Here is a 26,468-nt window from a genome sequence, read left to right on the forward strand (position 1 = left end):
ACTGGGTTGGCCAATCCTGGAGCACCAGTTTCAATAGGTCTATTGCAGTATTTGTGATAAGTGGGAAGCAGTTCAACAGATGATTCATTGGAAAATCCTCCTTCTGCCACTTTTCCAAATGATCAACCAGAAGTCAAGTTATTATTTGTTGCTCCCACAACTGGGATCGATGACAAGACTTTTGTCAGGTAGTGTAGTTGAACACAAACTATATAAACACAAACTATATAGTATACAAGTATTGTTTAGAAAGATGCTTTAATTTATAAACATGTTTTGACTGATGTGTTTAGCTATAAAAGCGTCACCTACAGACATTTCCTAAATTCCATAAAATGAATGCTTTGTAATTTTAAAGATGATAAATAATAATAAAAAATACAATTTGAACTAAATAACTTAGTTTCATCTAGTTTTTCATTGTGAATTTCTCATTTTATTTCAGCCAATGAAAAAAAAAAAAAGTTCTACTCTTAGTTTTCTCGTCTTCTGTTGCACGAGTATATTTTTGGCAGAGTCAAAATTAGTGATTTTTCTTTTACACCAAAACAATTACAAAATTAAGTAATTAATGAAATTCCTACAGTAAATAAATCAAACTTTTTATTAGAAATATGCAGAGCTAAGATCTTAACTTTAAACACTATTTAGATTTTTTACCCCTTAAATTTTTGAATTTCAAATAGTAATTTCTAGCCACATACACTCACTAGCCACTTTATTAGATACACCTTACTAGTAGCAGGTTGGACCCCTTTTTCCATCAGAACTGCCATAATCATTCATGGCATAGATTCAACAAGGTACTGAATGTAATCCTCAGAGATTTAGGTCCATATAGATATTATATTATCATGCAGTTGCTGCAGATTTGTCAGCTGCACATCCATGATGGGAATCTCCCCTTTCACCACATCCCAAATGTTCTCTATTGGATTGAGATGTGGTGACTGTGGAGGCCATTTGAGTACAGTGAACTCATTGTCATGTTCAAGACACCAGTCTGAGATGATTCGCGCTATGACATGGCGCGTTATCCTGCTGGAAGTAGCCATCAGAAGATTGGTACACTGTGGTCATAAAGGGATGGACATCGTCAGCAACAATACTCAGGTAGAGTATGGTGCTGACACTATGCTCAATTGGTACTTCTGGACCCAAAGTGTGCCAAGAAAATATGCCGCACACCGTTACACCACCAGCCTGAACCGTTAATACTAGGAAAGATGGATTCATGCTTTCATGTTGTTGATGCCAAATTCTGACCCTACCATTCGAATGTTGCAGAAGAAATCGAGACTCATCAGACCAGGCAACGTTTTTCCAATCTATTTTGGTGAGCCTCTGGAAATTGTAGCCTCAATTACCTGTTCTTATCTGACAGGAGTGGCACCCGGTGTGGTCTTCTGCTGCTGTAGCCCATCTGCCTCAAGGTTTGACGTGTTGCGCATTCATAGCTGCTCTTCTGCAGACCTCAGTTGTAACAAGTGGTTATTTGAGTTACTGTTGGATTTCTATCAAGTTGAACCAGTCTGGCCATTCTCCTCTGACCTCTGGCATCAACAAGGCATTTGCACCCACAGAACTGCCGCTCACTGGATATTCTCTCTTTTTTTCAGATCATTCTCTGTAAACCCCAGAGATGGTTGTGTGTGAAAACCCCAGTAGATCAGCAGTTTCTGAAATACTCAGTCCAGCTCGTCTGGCACCAACAACCATGCCACATTCAAAGTCACTAAAATCACTTTCCGTCCCCATTCTGATGCTCGGTTTGAACTGCAGCAGAGTTGCAAGAGATTAGAAATTTGCGTAAATGAGCAGTTAGGCAAGTGTACCTAATAAAGTGGCCAGTAAGTGCTTTATCCAATGTTAATGAACCTCACAGCAGCTTCAGATTATGTATGAATTGCAAAAATGTACACTTATGATAAGGATCACATATAACTTTGTAGAGTAAATTTGAATAGCTAATTTTAACTAAGGCACACGTGTCATACTCAGTTCCTGGAAACCCACAGCTCTGCACAGTTGAGTTCCAACCCTAATTAAACGAACCTGATCATAATAATTGAGTGAGGCTTGTTTGAGTGTTAAAGCAGGGTTGGAACTAAACGGCCCTCTAGGATTGGAGTCTAAAATGAACCACAGATACTACTTCTCATGTCAGTCACAATATCAAAGTATGTGACGAACAGGTTGAAATATTTGAAACAAAGAAACAGTGCGTTTTGTGTTATGCTTTATTAGGCGAGTGGGAGAAGTGGTCTGACTGTAGAAAAAGATAGCAAGTTCTCTGGTCTAAGCTCCTCAACACAACTTATACAAACACAGGGTTTTTACCTATATATCGATTCTCAAAGCCAGGGCTCTTTAAATAGGGCTTTTATCAATGATAGATTTTTATTCTGTCAAATCAAACGCAGACACATAAACCAAATAATTTAATTATCCACTCAGCAAAAACCCTGAATTTGGTCAGTGCACATAAATTGGCATTTCTTAACACTTCATAAGTTAGACAAATAAAATAAAGCAGGTCTACAAACGCAGTTCCCTGGAAAAAAAAAAAAAAGTCAATTCTCTTTAAATATGGGGTGCTGCAGACTAAGGCAACTTTTAGTCAATAAAAAGGGTCATCTATTAGTCTTACATACATATTATAGGAATGAAACTATACAAATGTTGTTGTTTTCTTCCTTCTCATTTACACTGTACACAGTCCGCATCTTTCATGTCTGGCAACAACAGCCAATACACATTTGTGTAACAATTATCCTACATTTTACATCCAAATACAACAAAATCAATATACAAACATACATAAGCACCCTTTCCTTTTTCCTCTTAAGGCCTCTTTAAGAGAGCTTGGACAAAAACTTGGATGAGAACTCAAGCGGAATGACTGACTGCAAAGAAGCATTAAATTCCTCATTTCCTTTACACGTACCTTGAATAAATCGAAAAAAACATGGTAAAACATTGCAAACAATCACATCGCATCCTTCTTTGTGAGATTTTAGTCCTTCTTTACATCAAAAAATAAACATGAGTACTTTTTTTGGGGATTTTGATGGACATAAGCAATCTTCATCAGACACACACACACGCGCTCACACACACACACACCGCATATGTTACAACATCTTTTTTTAAATAAATTATTCCTTTAAACGTGTAGTAAGTCTGAAGATATTCACCCTCCTCTATATACAACATGATTGTCAAACCATGGACAAGCATGTCAAATCCAAAACCTCTAATATTATTAAAACCAAATTCAAGCGTCCATTTAAAATTCTAAATAAAATAAAAAGCAACAGAAAATAATAATTTAACTGGGTCAAAGAGTTTGTCCAAAGCATCGCTTTTGTATTCAAATTGTCCATAGTATGTACAAATGTATGTTTGTATGTATGAAAACAAACATTTACACAATAAAAGCTAAGAAACACTGCCCATAACTGCTACACTTCATGTGAGGGGGGGATGGTGAAGCTAAAACAATGAGAAAAACTGTAAATAAAAGGGGGAAGTAGCTTCTTTTCTTGCTTTTTTTTGGCTGGAGTGTCCGTTGGTGCTTTGTTCTGCTCTGTATATCAGAGGAAACCACCAAGACACAACCGGCATCCATGTTCTTCATGAGTTTTAAGTGCGGGTCACACTTTCCGGCCTGCTAGCCTTTCTCTGAAGATGAGGGCGAGGCCTTGGTATTAACAGGTGAATTTCCAGGGCTACGTCGTACACGCGAATGGGGATTTACTTCCTTATCCGCCCATCCCTCAAGCCCAGGGAACACTTGTTTTTCTTTTTTCATCCCCCCATGAAGTTCTTGAAATCTCATGAAAGACATTGTTCACAGGCTCTTTGTGTTGATGTGTGTTTTGTAATGCTTTGTTAGGTGGTCGCTCCGCATGAAACGTTTCTGACATTTATTGCACTCAAAACGTTTGTCACCTAAAAGCAGAAGAAAAAGTGTGTTTAATGGCAATTCATTGCATTTGTGTTTTGCGCACATGTATATTTCAGGGTTCCCACTTTAAACCATAAAGCGAATTCTCCAACTTCCACCAACTACAACAAGCTTAATTTCCACAATCTACTCTACATCTTGCTGCCTTCATTTTTTTAGTTATATCAAATTAACTGTGAGTCATCTCAACTTCAGTATCAATTAAACTGACTAAAAAAATTTAAAAATATAAAAGAAAAGAATTAAGTTAAAAGTTGCATAACTTAAAAATTGAAGCTGAAACCTAATAAACTTATTAAAATAAGTAGCATAAAAACATTATCAATAGTAGTTAATCAGGCTTCAGCTAAAGTTTTTAAGTTATGCAAAGATTAACTTAACATTTTTAGTCAGTTTGATTGATGGTGAAGCTGAGATGACTAGAAAAGTCAATTTTATTAAACTAACAAGAATTTCTTAGTGTAATTTCCACAATAGGGTATATGCCAAATAGAGGTGTGAACCTATACTGGTCTCACGGTTCGGTTACGATTATCATGCCATCGATTCGGTTCAATTCGATATCTTGGTGCATCACGGTGCATTGACGATGCTTTCCATATACAGTGTTATATTTAAGGGGGGAGGCTATAACATGCTGTCTGTATAAACACACAGACACACAGCAACACACTGTCTCTCATTCAAACACATTCAAAAACATAGACAGCATCAAACAAACAAACACACACGTGCGCACACACACACACAAACACACACACTTAAGCCCTTGCAACAGGGAGAGCTCGCGCTGAGCGGAGCAGAAAACCAAAAAAAAAAAAAAAAAACGACAAAAATAAGCACTTTTTCGACGGTCCCTTACTGAGAGCTTCTCTCAGCCCGAGCTCTGCCGGCTAAAGTAAACACAGACTGCGAGGGCTTAAACGGAGCAGTGCTCGTAATGTCGAGCGGAAAAAAAAAAAGACAGCTGTGAAACATAACCAGCTTTGTTTTTCTGTAGGAAACACACTTTAGATCTTTTTAGGGTAAGAGGTTTTTGAGTTATTGCCGTCTATAATTGAATGTGTGTCAGGAAAGTCGAAAACAAAACCAACTGAAGCGCGCTCATTTCTGGCGCCCCCCTGGATGTACAGCGCCCTTAGCATTTGCCTATGGTGCCTATGCCACGGGCCGGCCCTGAGTTGGCTGAGTGTTGTAAATACCGGCGCTCACCTCCCTCACGACAGAGCGCATAGGAGATAAATGACGTCAGTACATTATAACCGGTTATGATTATTACTGAATCGATACCGAATTGTCCGCGTCTGCATCGCGGTGCACCGAAGAAACAATTAATTTTGACACCCCTAATGCCAAAGCATGCTAACAGGACTTTTAATTTGCCAGTAACCTGGCTTAAACGCTTCTGGTGAACTCGATATGATATCCGATATAAAGTGGGTCTCAGATTGTACAAGAAGCACTGCATTAAATTACATTTCCCCCACCATGTCTTTATAATATGAGCATTTATTTTACCCCAGTATATTCAATGGAGCTTCTGCACTAGCCTGCCGATTCTGACGGGTGTGTGCGCGCGAGTAAACGGCTTTTTGTCTTTCACGCTTGAGCAACTAAATTAATGCCAAAGTCTGTTTAACTGATTTTTTTTTTATTACAATACAACATCGATGCTGTAAAAGGAACCGTATAAGATTAAAAAAAAAACTGACAATAACAGGTCACCGGAAGTTTATCAGCATGGGAAGAACACTAGCTCGGCATATACCCTATTTAAGGCCCGTGCACACGGGATGCTTTTTGCTCGCATTTTCGGTCGACGTTTAACGCCTCGTGACTAAATAAAGTGCGCCAATGTGATCATGCACACCAACGCGCAACACTAGGCGTAAAAGCTTCATTTTTCAAGAAATGCCTCGTGCTCATTTTTTCTCCACCAATCAGACTGGCACTTTTGTTCATGTGCACGGAGCTGCTGAAGTTACAGTAAACAGCACTTGGAGGCACTCAAGTGTCAATGCGAGCGCACATTGAAGATGCTCAAGGCGACATGAACGTGGAACTGCTCATTGCACTGATGAACAATAATCCTTTCTTTAACGCTAAAGCTAGAACTGCTACTTGAACCATTCATGCTTGTTCGAATCGCCAGTAACAACAAACGTGTCAACTTTCTCTCTTCTTCTTCTTCTTCTGTGTTACAAGCGGGTGTCGGAAGCTTAAAGTTGTGTAGGAGTGATTTTGCATACTCTTCTGCTCAACGCCAGTAAATATCAATTTAGTCATCTGAATGTACTTCAAGCAGACTAAAAATATTAAGTTAAACTTTGTATAACTTAAATTTAGTTGAAACCTGATGAACTTATTAAAATATGTCATAGTAACAAAAAAAAGCAATAAAAGTCAACAACTATTTTATATGTAAAGTACAATAAAATGTTTTTAGCTTAAAAATGTAAATGTAAAAATGTAATGTGTATTTATATAGCGTATTTATTGTGTATGGCCATACACCCAAAGTGCTTCACAATCATGAGGGGGGGTCTCTCCACATCACCACCAGTGTGCAGCATCCACTTGGATGATGCGACGGCTGCCACAGGACAACAGCGCCAGTGCGCTCACCACACACCAGCTATTGGTGGAGTGGAGGGACAGTGATAGAGCCAATTCGGTGGAAGGGGATGATTGGGAGGCCACGATCGTAAGGGCCGATTGAGGGACTTTGGCCAGGACACCGGGGTTACACCCCTGCTCTTTCACGAGAAGTGCCATGGGATTTTTAATGACCACAGAGAGTCAGGACCTCGGTTTAACGTCTCATCCGAAAGACGGCGCCCACTGACAGTGTAGTGTCCCCTTCACTTTTACTGGGGCATTAGGACTCACACAGACCACAGGTTGAGCGCCCCCTGCTGGCCTCACTAACACCACTTCCAACAGCAACCTAGTGTTCCCTAGTGGTCTCCCATCCAGGTACTGACCAGGCTCAGCCCTGCTTAGCTTCAGTGAGTAACCGGTCTTGGGCTGCAGGGTGACATGGCTGTGACAAATCAGCATATTAGCCACTATACGGACAGCAATGGATAATTTACCTCAGTTTTTTTGTCAAAATCTGAGGTACTTCATGTTTGCAAGGCTGTGAAGTATTCGAATCGGTCATTTTGAATTGAAAACTCCTAAAATAAACATGATCCTGACATGTTGGCCTTAATTAACAGACACAATCTGGTGACTACCAGTGAGTTAGCATGACAGAAATAAAATGGAACATAAAATAGATCAACCATAAAAGTGAAACATTCCGATAAAGATACATTTTGATAAATGAAAGCTAAAATTAAAGCGAAAAACAAATCCCCTGCCTTTCAATATCTGAAATACATTAATAATGTGTTTTTGCTGTTCATTCAAACTACTTATTTAAAACCTGTGGGAACCCTGATATTTGGAGATTTCTTACCCGTGTGTGTCCTGGCGTGTCGCTGGAGCTCGTCACTGCGCGTGAATCTTTTTCCACAGAACACCCAGTTGCAGACAAAAGGTCTCTCTCCTGTGTGCAGTCGGACATGCGCTCGCAGCAGGGAAGTCTTTCGAAAGGTCTTTTCACAGCCTGCTATGTGGCAGATGTGTTTTCTTTTCCCCACTTCTCCCGGCCTGTAGCATAGAAAACACAAACATGAGATATGTCTGGACTGCCAAAATGTTTTTTTTATTAAAGTCCCTGTGAACTAGAAATTGCTTAGACTTAATTCAGTATGTTGACATACTTCTAAATGAAACTAAATATTGAATAGGGGGTGGGGCTTTGTTTTGCACATTGTTCCCCTATAGCAAACTAACGATAAAGGGGGGTGTGGTTAAAAAAATATTGTGAACATTAAAAAATATTGTGGCTGAAGCCATCAAACTGACTTCGAGAGATGGACCACCACTCGAAACGCGAAGCAAATGGTCCGATTTTGATCAAAGATTCATACCCGTCAACATTGGGATGTGAAAATAAGGGATATGCCCACCTTAATAAGGGATTCCCCAGACCCCCACTTTAAAAAAATCCCCAAATTATTAAATATGCTCATTTGAGGCGTTTTTTTTTGTTTGTTGTTGTTTTGTTTGATTACATTAAATAAGAGGTGTCACTTTAAAAATGCCAACATCTAAGGTTATAATGAAAGCATTTGACTGCTTTCCTAACTGTTTATGCTCATAAACGAAATAACTTGTGTTTGAAAAAAAAAAAAAAAACACCAAGATCGACATCTTTAGATATTATTATTAGTTATGTGTATATCTGTTTAAACATGCACTCAAAACCCAGACTTTTGCTCCGCTTTAAATTGCTAGTACAGAATTAGTTTGGGAAACAGCGCCTATTTATCATTATGGAGTGCGTCAGCTGACAGTCATGCAGCGCTATGACTGTATTTAGGATTGCATTAAGGGACCTGTAACAAAAAAAAAAAATAATAATCGTGCCATTTTTAAATTTATTTCAAAGTGTTTTCCTGTCTAAACAATGCGAAAGCACAGAACAGACTCGCATTTAAGAGCAAGAGGCGGCCCCTGGTGCTTCGGCGGTATGGGTTGTGTACAGGGAGGCTTAACTGTTTAAATATTTATTTGCCACCCTTCAGAAAAAGACTGAAAATACAGGAGAAATACATTTACGGGATGATAGCGGGATAGAACTGTAAAATACAGGAGAATCCTGGGAAAAATGGGAGGGTTGACAGGTATGAAGATTACCTAAACTACAATAACTACAATAACTTTGCGCTAACAAAATAAAGATTCTAAATATTGATTTCATGTGGACTTTTAACAGCAATTCATTACAAAATATCAATAAAAAAATAGTGAGAATTATTGTGAAATCTGCTAAATGATGGTACCGCTATGATGGTGCGCGCTAGAAACCTCCTTGAAATCCTGCTTAAGTGTGGCCTTTTTCATGGTTACTGGCTCATCTTGGTTATCAGACATCTCGCACATTTTCACCGGGGATCATATTTACATACGCTGTGAAGTTTGTCATGATTTCTGCGCACTTCCTGCTTAATTCATAAAATATGTGGGACTACAATCAGGGTTTCTGCAGAAATCTTAAGTTTAAGACTTTAAGACATTAAGAACATTATGAATGAAATGTTTGACTTTTACAAGGCTAAATGCCAAGGATTTTTAAAAATATTCTAGTTAGAAAAGATTTTCACTTGCCCTTTCAAATTTTTTTTAAATAAAAATTAATAAAATAAATTTTTATTTAATTTTAATTTTAATTAATTAATTTAATACTACAATAATAATAATTGAGTTCTTTAATAATAATTTTTTAATTTGATTTTTATTCATTTTCAAATATATTCATTCACAAACCCTAAAACTGTTACCAAGAATAAAGCATAACATAGCTGTCAATTACTTCAGTCTACAAATAATAATAAAATTAAAAAAAAAAAAAAAAAAACGAGAAAACTAAGACCTGTTAAAAAAAAAAAAAGATTTAAGACCTAAGACACAACATTTCAGTAGATTTACGACTTTTTAAGGCCTAAAATTTAGCTTTAGAGATTTAAGACTTTAAGACCTCGCGGAAACCCTGTACAAAAGATCAATTTTGTGGAATGTAAACAAAAACAATGGTTCCAACGTATTTCCTGTTTTACATTTTTAATTTCTATAGCTTCCGACAATCCAAAAAGAGCCACATATTGATGAATATTCTTATAATGGCAGCTTTAGCATTTAGCAGGAGTTATTATAATAGATTATAGATAGCGAAATTTAGCGTTTTTTTATTGATTTAAAAAAAAACATTTTCATAAAACACGAATGCCGTTCTGAACATATTAAAACATAAGCTTGATGGTTGTAAAAATTCGGAATATTTACAAAAAAATACTAATTTGTGCATCTACCAACTTCCGTGTGCAGCCATGCTGCCGTTGTAGCTGGTGTTTTCTAGAACATTTTCGTTCCTTATGGTTTTGAATGCTGCCCTGAAAAATCTCATTTTTAAAAGCTATCTAGCCCTTCCCCATCAGCCCTACGCTTTCAAGCTAAAGAGAATTGGGACACCCTTTCCCTTTCATGTGAACGCACAAAACAAGGGCTAGAGGTAAGGGGAAGGGCTAAGGGGCAGAATTGGGATTTGGCCTCAGTGTTAAAAAGGGAATTTTATTTGTTTTCAATGCATACTGCATCAACCAGGAAACTGTGACCACAGAACTGTGATACAGACCAAAAAAATGATGGACATGTTATATAGTTTGCCCATATTCCACAGGCTTATTTGACACAGATTTGGATCAGTTTATGTCTATATAAATAAAAGCTTTCCTACTTCTTTTCTGCGTCCTTGCAGTTAGGGCATGTGCAGGCCATGCGCCGTTTCTTCTCTCCTGGCTGAGTCTGCAGCTCCAGAGCGAGTGTCTGCGTCTGCTCTATCTGCATGGTCTGTGTCTGCGTCTGCACACTGCCCAGCTGCAGACCTGCGCTGGGAACAGTCTGCACTGTCAGATGCTGCTGGCCTAAAACACACCAAACAAACAAACAAAAAAATACATTAATGCACGTCTTTAAACACCATGTAAGATCCACTAGCTAATAGGCCAACTTTATTAACTCTCTCATTGTCATCTGATTTAATCACAGTTGTTTCAGATGATTGCGACTGCTGAAATTACTTTAGAAGGGAGTAGGTATGGAGCCAGATCAGTCTCAAAAATAATGCATTTACAAAATAAAAGATCATATATGAACACATACAGACCCTTACAGTCTCCGATATGTTACCAACTACAGAAGAACTACTCAAAGCAGACATTACGTCATTAATTAGGTTCAAAACAACACAAAGTATAGCCTACAGTCAGTGAAAACCTCTCATCTGTGTCTGTAATCTTCAGCAGCACATGAAGCCACTGTTAGAGAGTCATTCCATCATTCCCAGTTCATATTAGTCCAAAAAGTGATAATAAAGATTAAAACAAGGCAGTTTGTTCACGTTTGCTGAAGAAATAATGTGTTCCTTGGCTTAGCCTTTTTCCCCGCGCTCCACTCTCGAGTTTGTCCTTTTCTTTCAGAATGTGTCACTCGCGTTTGTCAGCTTCTCACAGGATCGGGTTTCCAAAGCTTGTCAATAATCAAGTGCATGTTATTATTATCAGATCAAGAAGTATGTTATCTCAGATAGAGACGCGCGGCGAGCGCAAGAAAGAAAGCGAAACCACTCGGGCTTCAGACTGGCTCGTTAAAAACTACGCGGCACAGGGTGAATCTGCTCTTCTCCATGGCTTTGTGGCTGTTTATCATGACGACGACAGGGTTTGTTTGCAGGATCGACCATGGCTGCATATGTATTTATAATTCCGCTGTAATCTTTCGCTGTGTATTTCAAATATGGCGGGTCCTTTGTTTACATTCTGGCTTGTTGAGTCTACGAATGACGCATCTCTGTAAACCAATAGCGTTCAGCTGCTGTGTGTAGCTCCACCTTTTGGGACCCTTTCTGCAGTTTGGGACCCTTTCGAAAGGGTCCCAAAAAAGTGGTACGGTACGGTTTTGACAGTGGAAACGGCCATAAAAGCGTACCAAACCAAACCGTACCGTACTGTACCACTCAGTGGAAACGGGCCATAACTGGATTTGTGTATTTTTAAATGGTGATTTGAATTCATGAATTGGATTTGTGTATTTTAAATCGTGCTTTGAGTTTACAAATTAATTTACGTTTTTTGAATAGTGTTGAATTTGTGTATTTTTTAATTGTGTTTTGAATTCACAAATTGGATTTGTGAATTTTTGAATCGTGTTGTGTACATTTGAATTATGTTTTTAATTAACAAATTGGACTTGTTGGTATTTTTAAATCATGTTTTAGGTTTACGAATTGGATTTGTGTATTTTTGAATTTTGTTTTGAATTTATTAACTGAATGTGTGTATTTTTGAATCATGATTTGAATTTATGAATTGTATTTATGAATGCTGTTTTGAGTTTTTAAATTGATTTATATATTTTTGTTTTGAACTCATGAATTGGATTTGTGTATTTTTTAATTGTGTTTTGAATCTATGAACTGGATTTTCGAATCATTTAAAATTTCTGAATTGGATTTGTGTATTTTTAAATCATGTTTTGAGTTTACGAATTAGATTTATGTATTTTAGAATCCTGTTTTGAAATGACAAATTGCATTTTTGGATTTTAGAATGGCGTTTTGAATTTACGAACTGGATTTTTGTATTTTTGAACAATGTTATGTATTTATGAATTGGATTTGTGTATTTTTGAATGGTGTTTTGAATTTATGAACTGGATTTTTGTATTCTTGAATCATGTTAGGAATTTCCAAATTGGATTTTATGTATTTTTGAATTGTGTTTTAAATTTACAAACTAGATTTTTGTATTTTTGAATTGTGATTTAAATTTACGAATTGGACTTGTGTATTTTTAAATCATGTTTTGAATTCATAAATGTATTTTTAAATCGCGTTTTGAAATTGTATTTGTGTATTTTTGAATCGTGTTTTGCTTGTACGAATTGGATTTGTGTATTTTTGAATCGTGATTTTTGGATTTTTTAATCATTTTTTTTGAATTTACAAAGTGGATATGTATTTTTGAATCATGTTTTAAATTTACAAACTGAAAGTGTATTTTTTGAATCGTGTTTTGAATTTATGAATTGGATTTGTGCATTTTTGGTTTGTGATTTGAATTTATGAATTGGATTTGTGTATTTATGAATCAAGTTTTGAATTTATGATTTGGAATTGAGTAGTTATGAATCATGTTTTAAATTTATGAATTGGATTTTGTGAATTGAGTTGTGAATGTATGAATTATACTTTGTAAATGTATTATTTTTGAGACTGATCTGGCTCCATATACTAATCTAATATAAATAACATATTCCTTCATTTATTTGAATTAATTATATTTTGCTAAATATTTGATGGGTGTCTGAGATTAGTCTTTGATAATTTTGTCACACTTATTACAATAAGGTTTCATAAGTTACATTAGTTAATGTATTAACTAACATGAACTAATTATGAACAATACTTGTACAGCATTTATTAATCATAGTTTAACATTTAATAATGCCTTATTAAGATCCAAATACCTGCTTGTTAACATTAGTTAATCCACCAGGAGTTAACAAACCAATGAACAACTGTATACTCATGGTCGCTCGATATAAGGCGCTTTACCTTCCACAGCCTCGCAGATTTGTTGCTTTGAGCAATTTCAGATGCTTTTTTTCTCACAGCGCATTATGTTCTGCATTTGAACTTTGAGAGTGTTTAAAAAAAAAGAGAGAAGTGTGTAGTTAGGGGTTTTACAGCCTTAAAACATCTATAATAATAGTAAAAAATAAAGCTGTCTACTTTACAGATTTTGCCTATTGCGGGTTATTTTTATAACTTAACTCCCACGAATAACCTCTGTACTAACTAATGTTAACTAACATGAACAAATACCGTAATCAATGAATTGTTCATTGTTTGTTCATGTTGGTAAATGCATTAACTAATACAACCTTATTGTAAAGTGTTACTGATTATTCATACTTCATGATTTCCACTCATCTGAACACCCTCGCACCGATTTGCCTCTGATTTTGAGTATTTGCCAGCAATTCACAGAACACTTCAACGAATGAAAATCAGGGATAAAGTCAGTGTCTACTCTGCATTAGATAAAACATACAACCCAACAAGTGTGTCACTCACCCCCAGCATTGGTGATGGTCACAGGAACCCCCTGTACCTGGACTCCGTTGATGTTGATGGTCTGCACAGCCTGAGCAGCAGATGCTAACTGAGCTGCGTTCAGTGTTATCAAACCCCCTCCAGCCGGGGCGATTTTAGGTAGAGTCCTTTCTTTCCGCGTTCCTGTTTGAACTTTTTTTGTGACCACCGCAGGTGTTGGTGTGCTGGTGGGTGTTGTTGGAGTCGTAACAGTAGTTTCCTGTATCTGTACAGCCTGCCATTCCCCCGAGGCTGTTTTAATCAGCACCTGGAAAAGCAGAGCACATGCATTAGATACTTAAAGATCTCTCTGGACTTTTTACCAATGGAAACATCGGTATATATATATATATGTATATTAGGCTTGGGCGGTATCCAAATTTTGATACCCTCAGACCGCCTCTATATTTTACCCCGGTTTTCGGTATTACCGGCGTAATAAAAAAAATTATGACGCAAGGCTCAGACAGCGTCACCAAACTGTTGGCTTAAGCCTAAACCATTCAGAAAATGAATACCTTCTATGCGACCTTAGGCTCGCGGTCAGAGGGAGAGAGGCTACGCAAAGCCTCTCTCTCTCTCTTACACACACACACACACACACACACACACACACACACACACACACACACACACACACACACACACACACACACACACACACACACACACACACACACACACACACACACACACACACACACAGACACACAGACACACACCTCCCGCGATTTATTCAGAAATTTATTAACACACCGTAAGAAATCTGCCCGGCTCCCGCGGTACTGCAGCGGGAATGCAGAGAGCTGTAATCGGGTCATAAAAATTATACCCGATAGGTCCCGAGTCCGACAGGTACATTTTGATTGACAGCTTTATAAAGCCCGAACTCGTTTACAGCCCGACATTATTCAAATGTGCTTATGCACAGCTCTAATGCATTTTTTTCAAGAATGAGTCATTTATATGTTTTAACATCATTTATTCGTAACAAACGTAGACTATATGCCACTTGAAAGAATAAACAAAGAAATAAAATAAGTCCTCTGTAACATTGTAACATCTCAGCACTCTATATAGGCCTGGGTACATACACTTAGCTTTTAAATTGGCCAACACACCAAAAGAAATCTTGCTCAACAAATCAAATTAAAATAAACTCTAAATGATGACGGGTATTTTGGCAATAACGAAATTAAGATAAAGGCTCTGCAAGGTTTGTTTCTTCTCTTCACAATCTGGCATTAGGGCGGCAGTGAAGCTGAATATTAAAAGAATAATGCCACCATTAGCCTGTCTACTCGGTCTACATTATGATTATATGGTTTGATTAATATTTATTTATAATTGAAAAACCCTTTACTCACCAAGATTAGGCTACGTGTGTTTGTGGAGGAACATTAGTAAATTCACTGGCTTTAGCGCAGTCCTGCGCTCACGGGGTCCAGCAGCTGAACACCCTTTCCTGCTGCTACAGGTCGAGATGCAGAGTTCTGATCTGGCTGATTTTGCAAGTTTTGGGTAGGATTGTTCATCTTCTACCAGTCAGGAACATCCATTTAATTTTCCATGACTGTAGTTTCATTGTAGCGAGAGGCCTCGTCTTTTTACCTGTCAGCTTGCGCTTTAAGGCTCTACCGTAATACGCAGTGTATGAGCGACCGCGAAATACCTGCGGCTGGAATAACCGCTCCCTCTGAACTAGTGACTGACTTGACCGCCAACAAAATTCGCTTTTTTTACTACTTCGTCATCATTTGCTTCACCTTTGCAGGGATGGATTTTAATACAGGAATTTGGATTTTTTCGGGTCTCGTCGGGTTCGGGCAAAGATCTTCAGCTTTAATGCAGACCTCTCGTTCATATTAACCACGTCTCCCTTCTGTTCAGTAGAAACCGTAAATACTGCCAAACTGCAGGACACTTTGAAGCGCGACTCGTCACGTCACCTCTCCCTCTCCCCTCTCCCTCTCTCCCCCTCCCTCTCCCTCTCTCCTCCACACTGTCCCGTGATGACAACCACACATACGTTTTTGTAGGCATTAAATAAAGGATATTTAATATTTTATGACGGTATAACGGTATTGAAACTCACACCGTTGCTATTTTTAGATCCCGCGGTATACCATAATACCGTAATACCACCTAAGCCTAATATATATATATATATATATATATATATATATATATATATATATATATATATATATATAATAAAGGGATAGTTCATCCCAAAATGAACATGAACAATACTCTACATTACAAGAAACTTTACATTCACAGCTTAACTTCAAAAGAAAAGATAAAGTAAATAGTACCTGTGTGGGTTCTGGAGGAGACACCTGGACACTGGGCGTGACTGTCTGTCTCTGTGGGACAGGGGGAAGTGTAGCAGATGCAGCCTGTACCACTTTTAGAGCCTGTGGGGGGATCTGAACGACCTGCTGGTCTGATTTCTGCTGAAGCAACTGCACTTGCTGCACCACAGCAGGCTGACTCCCCCCTGGATTCTGCACGATCAGGAGATTATTTCCTGCCTGGGACAGGAAGACATTATTAAAAACAGATGCAAACAGGAAAGAAAAACAGCTGCTTGGACTATTGGGCAAATTTTATATATTAAAAAAAGGTTATTTACTTCCTTGCCACTTTCATTGTGATAAATATTACATCCCAAAGTGTGTGTGTGAAATATATGTACTGTATGTGTATATAACATGGTTTTCGCTACATTCATTCTTCCGTGGCGGGGCGCCACACCAAAATTCATCCCGCCACAGCTACATTACAGCATCTCATTCAAAACATTCTGTCGTTTTTTTAAATAGCGGGTTATAATCGCACCAAAAATGTATTAAACGGTAAGTGAATTATAACAGCGCAAACCCTTCTGTAATCGTAGTAGTGCTGTGCGTTCAGTTTAACCCTTTAAGGTGATGTGCTGACTGACTGACAGGTGCGTGATGCGAGAGGCCAGCAAACACAGCATAGCTTTCAGTTATGATGAACACAGTTTCCATAATTATACTTTATTTATAGATAAATGTCTGTGTGGCTCTGCATCCAATGATTTTGTCTTGCTGGAGTTTATAGCCATTTCACTTTACTTCAGGACCCATTAATGCAGCTCTGTAAGTCTATTGGAGACATTCATTAATATTCCTAGTAAATCTAATAAATGTTGGAGACAAACTTGTTACAGAAACATAAAAAAAATTGCATTTCAGCAGTGTTTTTTTGAGGGCGCGCAAAAAAATCTGCACTTGAGCAGCGTATATGTGAGGGTGCGCAAGACGTTATGTGCATGAACAGAGGAAATTGGCGCTCGAGCAGAGATTGACATGCTCGTAGGCTATTATATGAACGTCATCTCGACTTAATTCTTATTTCATGACATTTGTCAATGAAATAATGGTATATGTAGTAGTAGATCTATGTAAAATGTCCAACAGAGTCTGCCGCCACAGCTGGAAAAAATCCAAGAGGAAACAGTGCATAGATATGTGTATGTGTGTTTGTGTGCATGTATATATATATATATATATATATATATATATATATATATATATATATATATATATATATATATATATATATATGTATGTATGTATGTATGTATGTATGTATGTATGTATGTATGTATGTATGTATATATATGTATATATATATATATATATATATATATATATATATATATATATATATATATATATATATATATATATATATATCAATATATATATATATATATATATATCACACACACACACACACGTGTGTGTATATATATATATATATATATATATATATATATATATATATATATATATATATATACATACATACATACATACATACATACATACATACATACAGTACACATACATTTATTTCACACACACACTTTGGGATGTAATATTCATCATAATGGAAGGGGCAAGGAAGTAAATAACCTTTCTTTGACACACGAGCCAAAACACCATTTACATAGACCATCCAAAACTGTGACAAATAAACAACTAAAATCTTAAGTAAACAATTATTAAATCTTAACATTTATCATAATTGCAATAAACTAAAATGTATTAACATAGTTGGAGTACGCTGATTTTAATCGGAGTGTACAGCCGACATGGTACATTCACACAGCTGGATGCTGATGTCGTTATCATCACAGCAGCATCATCCAATAAAATTAGCTACTATTGGCTGCCGTCTGAGCTGGGGTATTTGCATGAAGTGATCTGATTGGCTGACACTTTGGTTGGTGCTTGAAAAGTTGAGAAATTCACAACTTCTGCAGCAAGCCACAGTGCAAATGTGGAGCTGATAGATCCCCAACTCGCCAATAGTTCAGCAAACCTTGACGTCACCCAATCAAAGTGAATGGGAAGCACAGAGGACGACATACCATGTGATGTTTGTGCCATTCCAAGGCGCACATGAGGGTGGCAGTACAGTGTGCCATCTGTGAAATACACTTTCAAAGGAGTTCATTGCTCAAGTGGTCAGTTGAACACAACTGACTGACACCTCTGCTCCCTCATCTACAAACAGCGCACAGAATGTGACTGAAGTGCAGACAAACCCAGCTGAACTGGATTAAAAAACACATTTCTATAGCACCAGAAATAGCACGGAATAGTAACAGATACTCGAAGTACATCATTTGTGCTGTGAAGTGAGACGTGAATAATGGCGGTGGTAAGAAGAACAACCACATTTCATAAGAAATAAAATAAATAATGAATATTGCATGTAAACAGGATTAAGAGCTTTGCTCCTGATGTGTAAACATTCTTTTGTAATTAAGCCCTTACTCTGATTGTTGGAAATAATTGCATCATTCGTGCGCATGTAAACATAGTCAGTTTCAACAATGTTTTTTTTTTAAACCTGCAATAAAAGAAAAGTTTTCTGAAATCTCAGTTGATAACGTACACTTTTGTACTGTATGTGGGACTGGCCGAAGAGGTGGCTATGCTTATTTTACAGATAGTATCTATAAACCTACCAGGTTAAACCCCCTTGTTTCCAAATATTTATTTAAATAAAACCCAGTTAGATAATAATCTGATGTATGCCTTTTACGAATATACATTTTCAACTATTTCTTCCTAATGTAGTATTATCTGGAATAATCTGTTACTAATTAAAAACAACCTGCACAGAAACAACCCGTTACAGAATTACTGCATTAATTATTGTACAATTATGTCGAAGGTGTTGCAGGTAAATATAGACAAATGTCCTTGCTGTAGCCATTTATGGGGTACTGAATATTTGGTCCCAGTTTAATTCTAAACAGCTTAATATTTTAGCCTTTACCTCATCATTAACTAGGTGCCGTATTATACTTTACTGGAAATCAAATAAGCCTTCAACAACATTACAATGGCTTGTAGATGCCATGTTTTTTTCAAAAGTTGTTAGAGATAAAATCCTCTAGGAAAACGACTTTTTTTGAAAAAGTGGCAATGTTTTATAATTTACCTTAAGTCTCAACATCTTACATTATATTTAATAAATGCACTATCCTTCCTTTAAATGTATTTATTTCTTATTTCATTTGTATTTTGTTTTAACTGTTATTGTTTAATACTGTTTAATTGTACATATTTACTTTTAACACTGACAATGTAAAATTAAATGTATCTGAACATGTGATTGTAGTTGTTGAATGACTGCATTCAGTTGGTTGTAAGTAATTTTCTGTACACTTTTATTACTCTTGTTTCCATTGTTCTCTTTCCCTATTTTTTTTTTTAGTTTTCCTTTTAAAAAAACAACAACAAAGATACAAGCTGGTTTATACTTCTGCGTCGAGTGATCAGTGTGTCTAGGCATGGGCTGGTATAAGATTCTGTTGGAATGATATCCTTGGGTAAAATTATCATTGTATATGTTTCACGGTATTACGATTGCTGCTCTAAAATATATTCTTTTTAAATGTCTGGGTAAAAAAACTAAACTTTTTTTTTCATTTCATTCCTATTTTCTCTTGAGAAACATTTAAAATATTTTGGAGCAGTAAAGATGTGAGGCTGACTAATGAAAACAAATCATTGACTTCTGTTGTCTTCATTAGTTTCAAAACAACAGATTTCTTTACAATTTAAAACAGCATTTTTTGATATATTTTCTGCTTGAGATACTACCGTCCAAAGAAAAAAAAAAGTAAAGAAAAAATCTTTCAGTTTTAAAATCTTGACTTTTCTAAACCGCAATATACCTAGAAAACAGTTATTGTGTCATGGCATGACAAGGGCCAGACAGAATCTGCGGACATTTTTAAATATTTCTGCGCAGAATTTTGTTAAAAATCTGCAGATTTATGCAGAATCATTTTGGGAGTATCATAACTAAAACCTTAATATTTGAACTAGGGGTGTCACGATCCTCCAAATCCTCGATTCGATTACATTTTCGATTCTAAAGTCACAATTCGATTAGATTTTCGATTATGAATAATTAATTAATTAATAACGAATTAATTATTTGTAGCCTACCGTTTAAACTACCTGACTTGCATGGTCTTTGTTTTACCATTGAACAAATCATACAGTAAATGAATAAAGGTAAGTTACACACATAATTACCACCTGTCAATCACTTTTTTCTGCGGGACTCGTGAATAGGCAGTGATCTGTGTCGTTATAATGCCGTTGGTAAAAAAGGTGCACAGCCAACAGGAACCAGCCAACAGTATCTGAGGTGTTCGCTAAAATGACTAAGTACTTGTGTAAAAGAAAAAGATAGAAGCAGTCTACTGACCCGCTGACTGCCTTGACTCGCTGTCTCGAGCGCATGACAATGTGTGTGTGTCTGTGTCTGTGTGTGAATGAGTGTGTGTGGTCACGTGATGTGCGTTTTCAGGGGCAGTGAGGAAGGAGGGCTGCTCAGAAACGCTACACGCCAGTGTGGATGTGGATCGTTGTCGTTCTAAAATGCCATTTAAAAACAAAGACATATTAGTGTAAACAGGGCCTGAGTGTGTATTTTTCCCAGAGCGGATTTGCAACGGGTGTGGGGCGGAGGATCGCGATGCGCCCATCGTCTATCATCCTAACCGTAATACGTACATAGCGGAGCTTGCAAACTGTGTTTTTTTTTGTCGACAACACAAACGTTGTCAACATAACTAACTGGAAATGCAAAATACTTCCACACCGGCGACTTCATTGAAAGAGGAGAGGATTTAAGCTCTGTCGACGGGTCTCCTGCGTTTGCAGTTTAACAAGCATGTTTTTTTCCCGCTTGGCAAGCCAAGCTAACGTGACATGGGGGCGTGGCAGCATCGACGATTCTATTTTTTGATTCGATAATCAAAGTTAAGCATAAACTTCGATCGATTTCGATTAAAAATCTAAATCGTGACACCCTTAATATGAACTTAAAAGTAATAGGTCAGACCATATGCATGCGATTGACGCAGAAGTATAAATCAGTCGTAAAGGTGCAGTAGGTAGTCTTCCAAAATGCTTCCGCTTAGCGCATTATCTTTGAATGGCGGGGAGGGACTGTGTTTCGAAGCCACGTCTCCTAAAATCGCGAACGCGTGCACCGCAATATGACAGAAAACAGCCCACTAGTTCATGCCATTCGCCAGTTAGAAATGTAGTTAGTGTTTGGCCGGCGGCGTGCAGGAATTTCACTTATCACTAAGCCAAACTTACATGCTATTTCAGAGCGAATATTCAGAGTAGCATGGTAAACAATATAGGAAGGCTGTCATTGTTCAAAAATAAACCAAAGTTAATATAAAAGCAACTTCAGCTCAGTAAAGCAGCCCAGGCGGAATAGTGCTCTTAATTGACGTTCTGTTGTTAAACTAAATATAAATCTACATTATCGATGCTGTTAAAGGTCCCTTATAAAGCTGAAAATAGTCACATCAATCTATCGCCAGGAGATTTCAGTGGCTGAACAACAACACTTCTGTGCATATAACCCATTCATAACACAACCCAATCTACATCAGCTATGGGGGACTAAAACAGTAAACAGAACATTAACCGTCTAACAGAAATACTTCAGACATGGTGTCGTCCTTCCTCCAGCATGCAAAAGTAACTTCAATATTGATTCAGGATTTCAAAAAGTTTCAATTCAGCATTTGATTTTACCGCGACGTGTGCATGTGTCATGAACGTTCAGCGCTCATGCAGGAGGGCATGCGCTAATAGCGAATATGCGTGAACAGAGATGTGCAAAAGCCCAAATCTACATTTGTTGACAGAGATGTCGGCCCAACAATATTTAATTGGATAAACAATTTTTTGTTTTATGCCTCAACCAGAACATAAAAATATACATAAAACCATTTAGATAATTTACTATAATCATTACTACTGGAATGTGAAAAGACTTTCAATCAGCACAACCAAAAATGTTTCTGATGACAATCACCTACTGCACTTTTAACGATATGTAACAATGTGTATTGTAATAGTGTTTGTTTGGGGTGCTTTTTCGCGATAATAATTTGAACATAAAAACAACCTGCACCTTTTTTTCCTCATCTCTTTTTTGTTTTGCATTGTTTTTCTTTTGAAACTAAAAACAAAGATGTAAATATGATTGTGTTTATAGTCGCATTTTTGTTTCAAACTGAATAAACACACTAGTGACAAAATGTTTCGCTTACATACTGTATAGAAAACAAACAAAAACAAGCTTTTCAGACATCCAAAGCACAGAAAGGCTCATACCTGAATAATGTTGTCAGCTGTGGTCTCTATCAGCAAGGCCTCGACCTGCTCAGCTACAGGTGGAGGTGAAGCTGGTTGCGGGGCAGGTGCTGGCGCAGCTATAGCCACCTGTCTTTTCCTTCCCCTTTTGGGCTTCACTGGAGCTGCTGCAGTCTCCGTTAGAACCTGCGCTCCTCCGACATCACCAGTGGTCACATTGAGAGGAAGCGTGAGTCCGCTGGGGAGTCGCACAATGTTAGCATTCACGCTAGCATTATTCTGCCGCCGTTTTTGGGTGGACGGCTTGATCGCCACCGTTTTATGCTGGGGGACCGGGGCCGGGGCCAGAGGTGGAGCAGTTGGTGTGGCAGCCTGAACTGTGACGGGTGAGGTGATTATGGCCTGGTTGGTTCCTGGGATGATTTGGATCTGTCCTCCCTGAGGCATCATCTGAATGGTCTGAGAGCCCTGGAACTGAGGAATCACTTGGTACTGGAAGTTAGCAGTGGATGTGCCTGCTGGACGTGAAGGGCTCTGAAAAGTGAAGACAATGGGACTGGCCCCTGATGAGCCAAGTCCTGCGGGCAGCTGGATTATATTCCCTTTGGCTGAGAGGAAGCCCAGGTTTTTGGGTGGAGCTGGAGCAATGGGGGCGGGTTTAATCGGGTGCAGACGGCGTGTGGTTGGCTGAGATGGTGGTGTGCTGACTGGAGCCTGGGCAGCAGGTGGCCCAATCTTACTGCAAGTAGCTGCCAAGAGCGCCAACGGGGAGGGCTGTGAGTCCTATATGAAAGTGTGTTGATACAGGATTACTTCTTTTAAATGACATGATACAGAATCAACATTCAAAATGCAAACATGGCATCAATGTTTTCAGGAAATTGCATTTTTTGCTGTTTTAAATGGAGATGAAAGCAATATTGTTTTAAAGAAATTACATTGTGAAAACTGGTTTGCATTCTCAGTCCCCTAAACTGACGCTGTTGTGAAATCAAATCACCAAAACCAAAAGAAATTTTTCACTTTTGATAAACTTTCCTCCAAGATAACGCTCAAATATTATAATGCAAGTATGAAGAAAATACAGCAATATTTCATAAAGCACGAAAATAGAAATATCCTGAAGTACACATTACACTGGTACAGCTATGCAAGAGAAATTTGAGAGAGTTGTCAAATATACTGTTTATTAAGTTTCCTTCAGCTTAAGTTCTTTATTCATCGGGGGCCACAACCATGTAATGAACCACCAACTATTCCAGCATATATTTTAGGCAGCGGAAGACCTTCCAGCTACAACTAGGAAACATCCATTCACATACACACACACTATGGCCAATTTTGTTTACCTGATTCACTTATAGCACATGTCTTTAGATTGTGGTGCAAACCAGAGTTAAATATGCTGTTTGATTACACCAGGATATTAATACAACAGCAAATAACCAATTAGATTTTATTAATTTGTATAGTATTATTCTTCAGGAAAATGACAATTTTTGCTGTGCCCAAACAATCCCTTCACTCTGTGACATTACAAACAGACATCTGTACATTGCAAACAGTTGTGATGATTACCATATTTAAAAACTGCTGAAACATTTTTTAGATCACAGAAAAGTAATTTTAGAAAACTATAACAATTTCCAACAAACACGGCATTGTTTCTGATAAATAACACACTGATTTCTGAGGTCATGAGATTCCAAATGTTGACAGGCACATTTTGTAACAATAGCTGGACATCTGTGTCTTTTTGATCAATAAAATACATTATTATTATTATTATTTATTTATTGTTCAAATAGCTTTTTATAGGTTTTGACTATAACCACTTTAAGGCTACCCTTCCCCATACATTTTTATTAAAAAAAGAGAGAGTTAAAGTCAAAATTATCCTTTTTTTTTTCAAATATTTCCCAAATTATGTTTTACAGAGCTAGGACTTTATCGCGGTATTTCCTATAATATTTCATCTTCTGGGAAAAAGTCTTATTTATTTTATTTCGGCTAGAATAAAAGCTGTTTTAATTTTTTTAAACCATTTTAAGGTCAGCATTAGCCCCTTAAACAATATTTTTCTCATAGTCTACAGAACAAAGCATCATTTTGATTTGCCTAATTATCCTTGCCTTGTAACCTGATTAACCTTAATTAAGCCTTAAAATTACACTTGAAGCTGAATACTAATAATTAAAAAAATTAAATCAAAGAAATATTAGGCACTGTCATCATGGCAAAGACAAAAGAAATTAGTTATTAGAAATTATTAAATTAAAATTATTATTTTTAGAAATGTGTTCTTCTTACCGATAAACAAATTGGGGAAAAAAATAATTTATATATATATATATATATATATATATATATATATATATATATATATATATATATATATATATATATATATATATATCAGAATTTACCAGGAGAATATATTCTGTATATTTAAAATCATAATTTTGGCAGAAATATGAAATTTACTATTGTCCTCAAAAATTATTTAATATCAGTTCATCCTTAAAACAAAATATAGAATCGTGGGAACTTACTTGAGAAGTGGTGGTGGAGGGCTGAAGATATTCACTGGGACTGACTGCGACAGTGGTGGCCATACTGTCCTTTTGATCTGTGAGAAGACAAAGGTAAATCTATTCATGCAATGAAAAGATCAAAACTCTCCAACTGTGAGAACAAAATAATCCAAGACATTTGAGATCATATTAATCTGTAGCTTGCACAATTTTTAAAGCACCACAACATTTCAATCAAAAGTGCGTGAACAGAACTGAAAAAAAAAACAAATGTTCTGACTTTTTTGTTCAAAATAAAATAACCACTAACAGCATGCACTTTTTTTTAGTTAGGACAAGTGTAGCTAAGGAGGCGTTACCTGAGATAATCTAAACCCCCGAGAGCAGTGATTCAGCGAGGCAGGGTTTAAAACTCAGTCCACCAATAGCACACAGTGGCACTTCACAGTGTAAAATATATTCAATCCTGGTCCTCAAGTGCTGGGCTATTCCAGAATTAGCACTGAGATGCACAGCTTTAGTATATACACATCTATGGTAAACATCCTGAACTGACCCCATATGTGGACAAATATCTTTAGTCACAAACAAAACAAACGCTTGCTGTTATGATGCTTTCTGACGGCTGTCAAAGCGAACAAAACAAACTCGACATGTTTATGTACTGGAAAGCGAACAAAAACTCAATGCGTGCATGTATTTTAATTACATCAATTTTATAGATAGTTTATAGGAAATAATTTGCAAGTTCGATACATTTAAAACTTGTTCTCATAACGTTTCATTCATTTCTGATTTATTTTCCTCAGTATGAAAATCCCGACGGTATCATTAACAGCCAACGTGTGTGTTTTTACACTACAATTTCAACAGCACTGAAGAAAAAAATGTTTTAATGACTATGTGGCTTGATAAAAGATGCAAGCTGCTAACGCTAACAAGCTAAAACGTCAGAAGCCTGCAAGTGGTTGAGCTATGCTAATTGAATGCTTTAAAATATCTCATCAGTTTGATTTTATATTTAGTTTTTAATCAGTCGATCACGTGTTTACGACTTTTTTACGAGCATGCAGACCGCTTTATAAGGGTTATCCTGACTGCGTGCAGACAGACTCAAGAGTGCGCTGATGGAGGAGGAAACTGCTGGCTTAGCATGCTAAAGTGCTAACTAGCCAGATAAACTCTTCGCTGCGGAAAAGAACAGTGATTCCGGAAGTGTGCATTTATTTGAATCGCAGTGCTACGTTTGATTAAAAAAAACTCATGCGTGCGAGCTACGATATTTAACATATATCGGTCCGTTCGCTCGTGAAAATGTTTAAGAAAGTAACATTGTAATATAAACATCAACGTTATAATTCCTACCCACCGCTCATGACGACATTCACTCTCCGTGAAGCCTTGAAGAGCCCACAAAAGATACCGCCCCACCGGGGTCTACTGGCCAATCAGGTTACTTGTCAATCATCTAGAGCTAAAAGTGATAACCAATCAGAAAACAGTTTTTGCCT

At 37.1% G+C, this 26,468-nt stretch overlaps 2 protein-coding genes across 3 annotated transcripts in view; both read right to left on the reverse strand.

Annotated features, from left to right (window-relative positions):
* The window catches only part of npepps (aminopeptidase puromycin sensitive), a 302,499-nt gene that overhangs the window by 114,191 nt on the left and 161,840 nt on the right, over positions 1-26,468 (reverse strand). The gene's annotated exons all lie outside the window — the stretch shown is intronic.
* Positions 2,223-26,371, reverse strand: sp2 (sp2 transcription factor). Of its 2 annotated transcripts, none has more exon segments than NM_001099982.3 (8): positions 2,223-3,954; positions 7,434-7,627; positions 10,317-10,503; positions 13,716-14,001; positions 16,052-16,270; positions 22,445-23,206; positions 24,976-25,052; positions 26,327-26,371. In NM_001099982.3, coding segments are annotated over 8 exon segments (1,833 nt in total). In that variant the 5' UTR covers positions 26,334-26,371; the 3' UTR covers positions 2,223-3,853.

The sequence above is a fragment of the Danio rerio genome, chromosome 11 (genome assembly GCF_052040795.2).
Source record: "Danio rerio strain M-AB ecotype USA chromosome 11, GRCz13ab, whole genome shotgun sequence".
NCBI classification, from domain to species: Eukaryota; Metazoa; Chordata; class Actinopteri; order Cypriniformes; family Danionidae; genus Danio; species Danio rerio.

Coding starts and splice junctions, on each gene's coding strand:
- sp2 (XM_087272431.1), bottom strand. CDS start 25,038: ATGGCCACCACTGTCGCAGTCAGTCCCAGTGAATATCTTCAGCCCTCC. Junction 10,504..13,715: donor GACCATCACCAATGCTGGGG/GTGAGTGACACA, acceptor GGTGTGTTTTAG/GCCAGCAGCATCTGACAGTG. Junction 7,628..10,316: donor TGCAAGGACGCAGAAAAGAA/GTAGGAAAGCTT, acceptor TCTATGCTACAG/GCCGGGAGAAGTGGGGAAAA.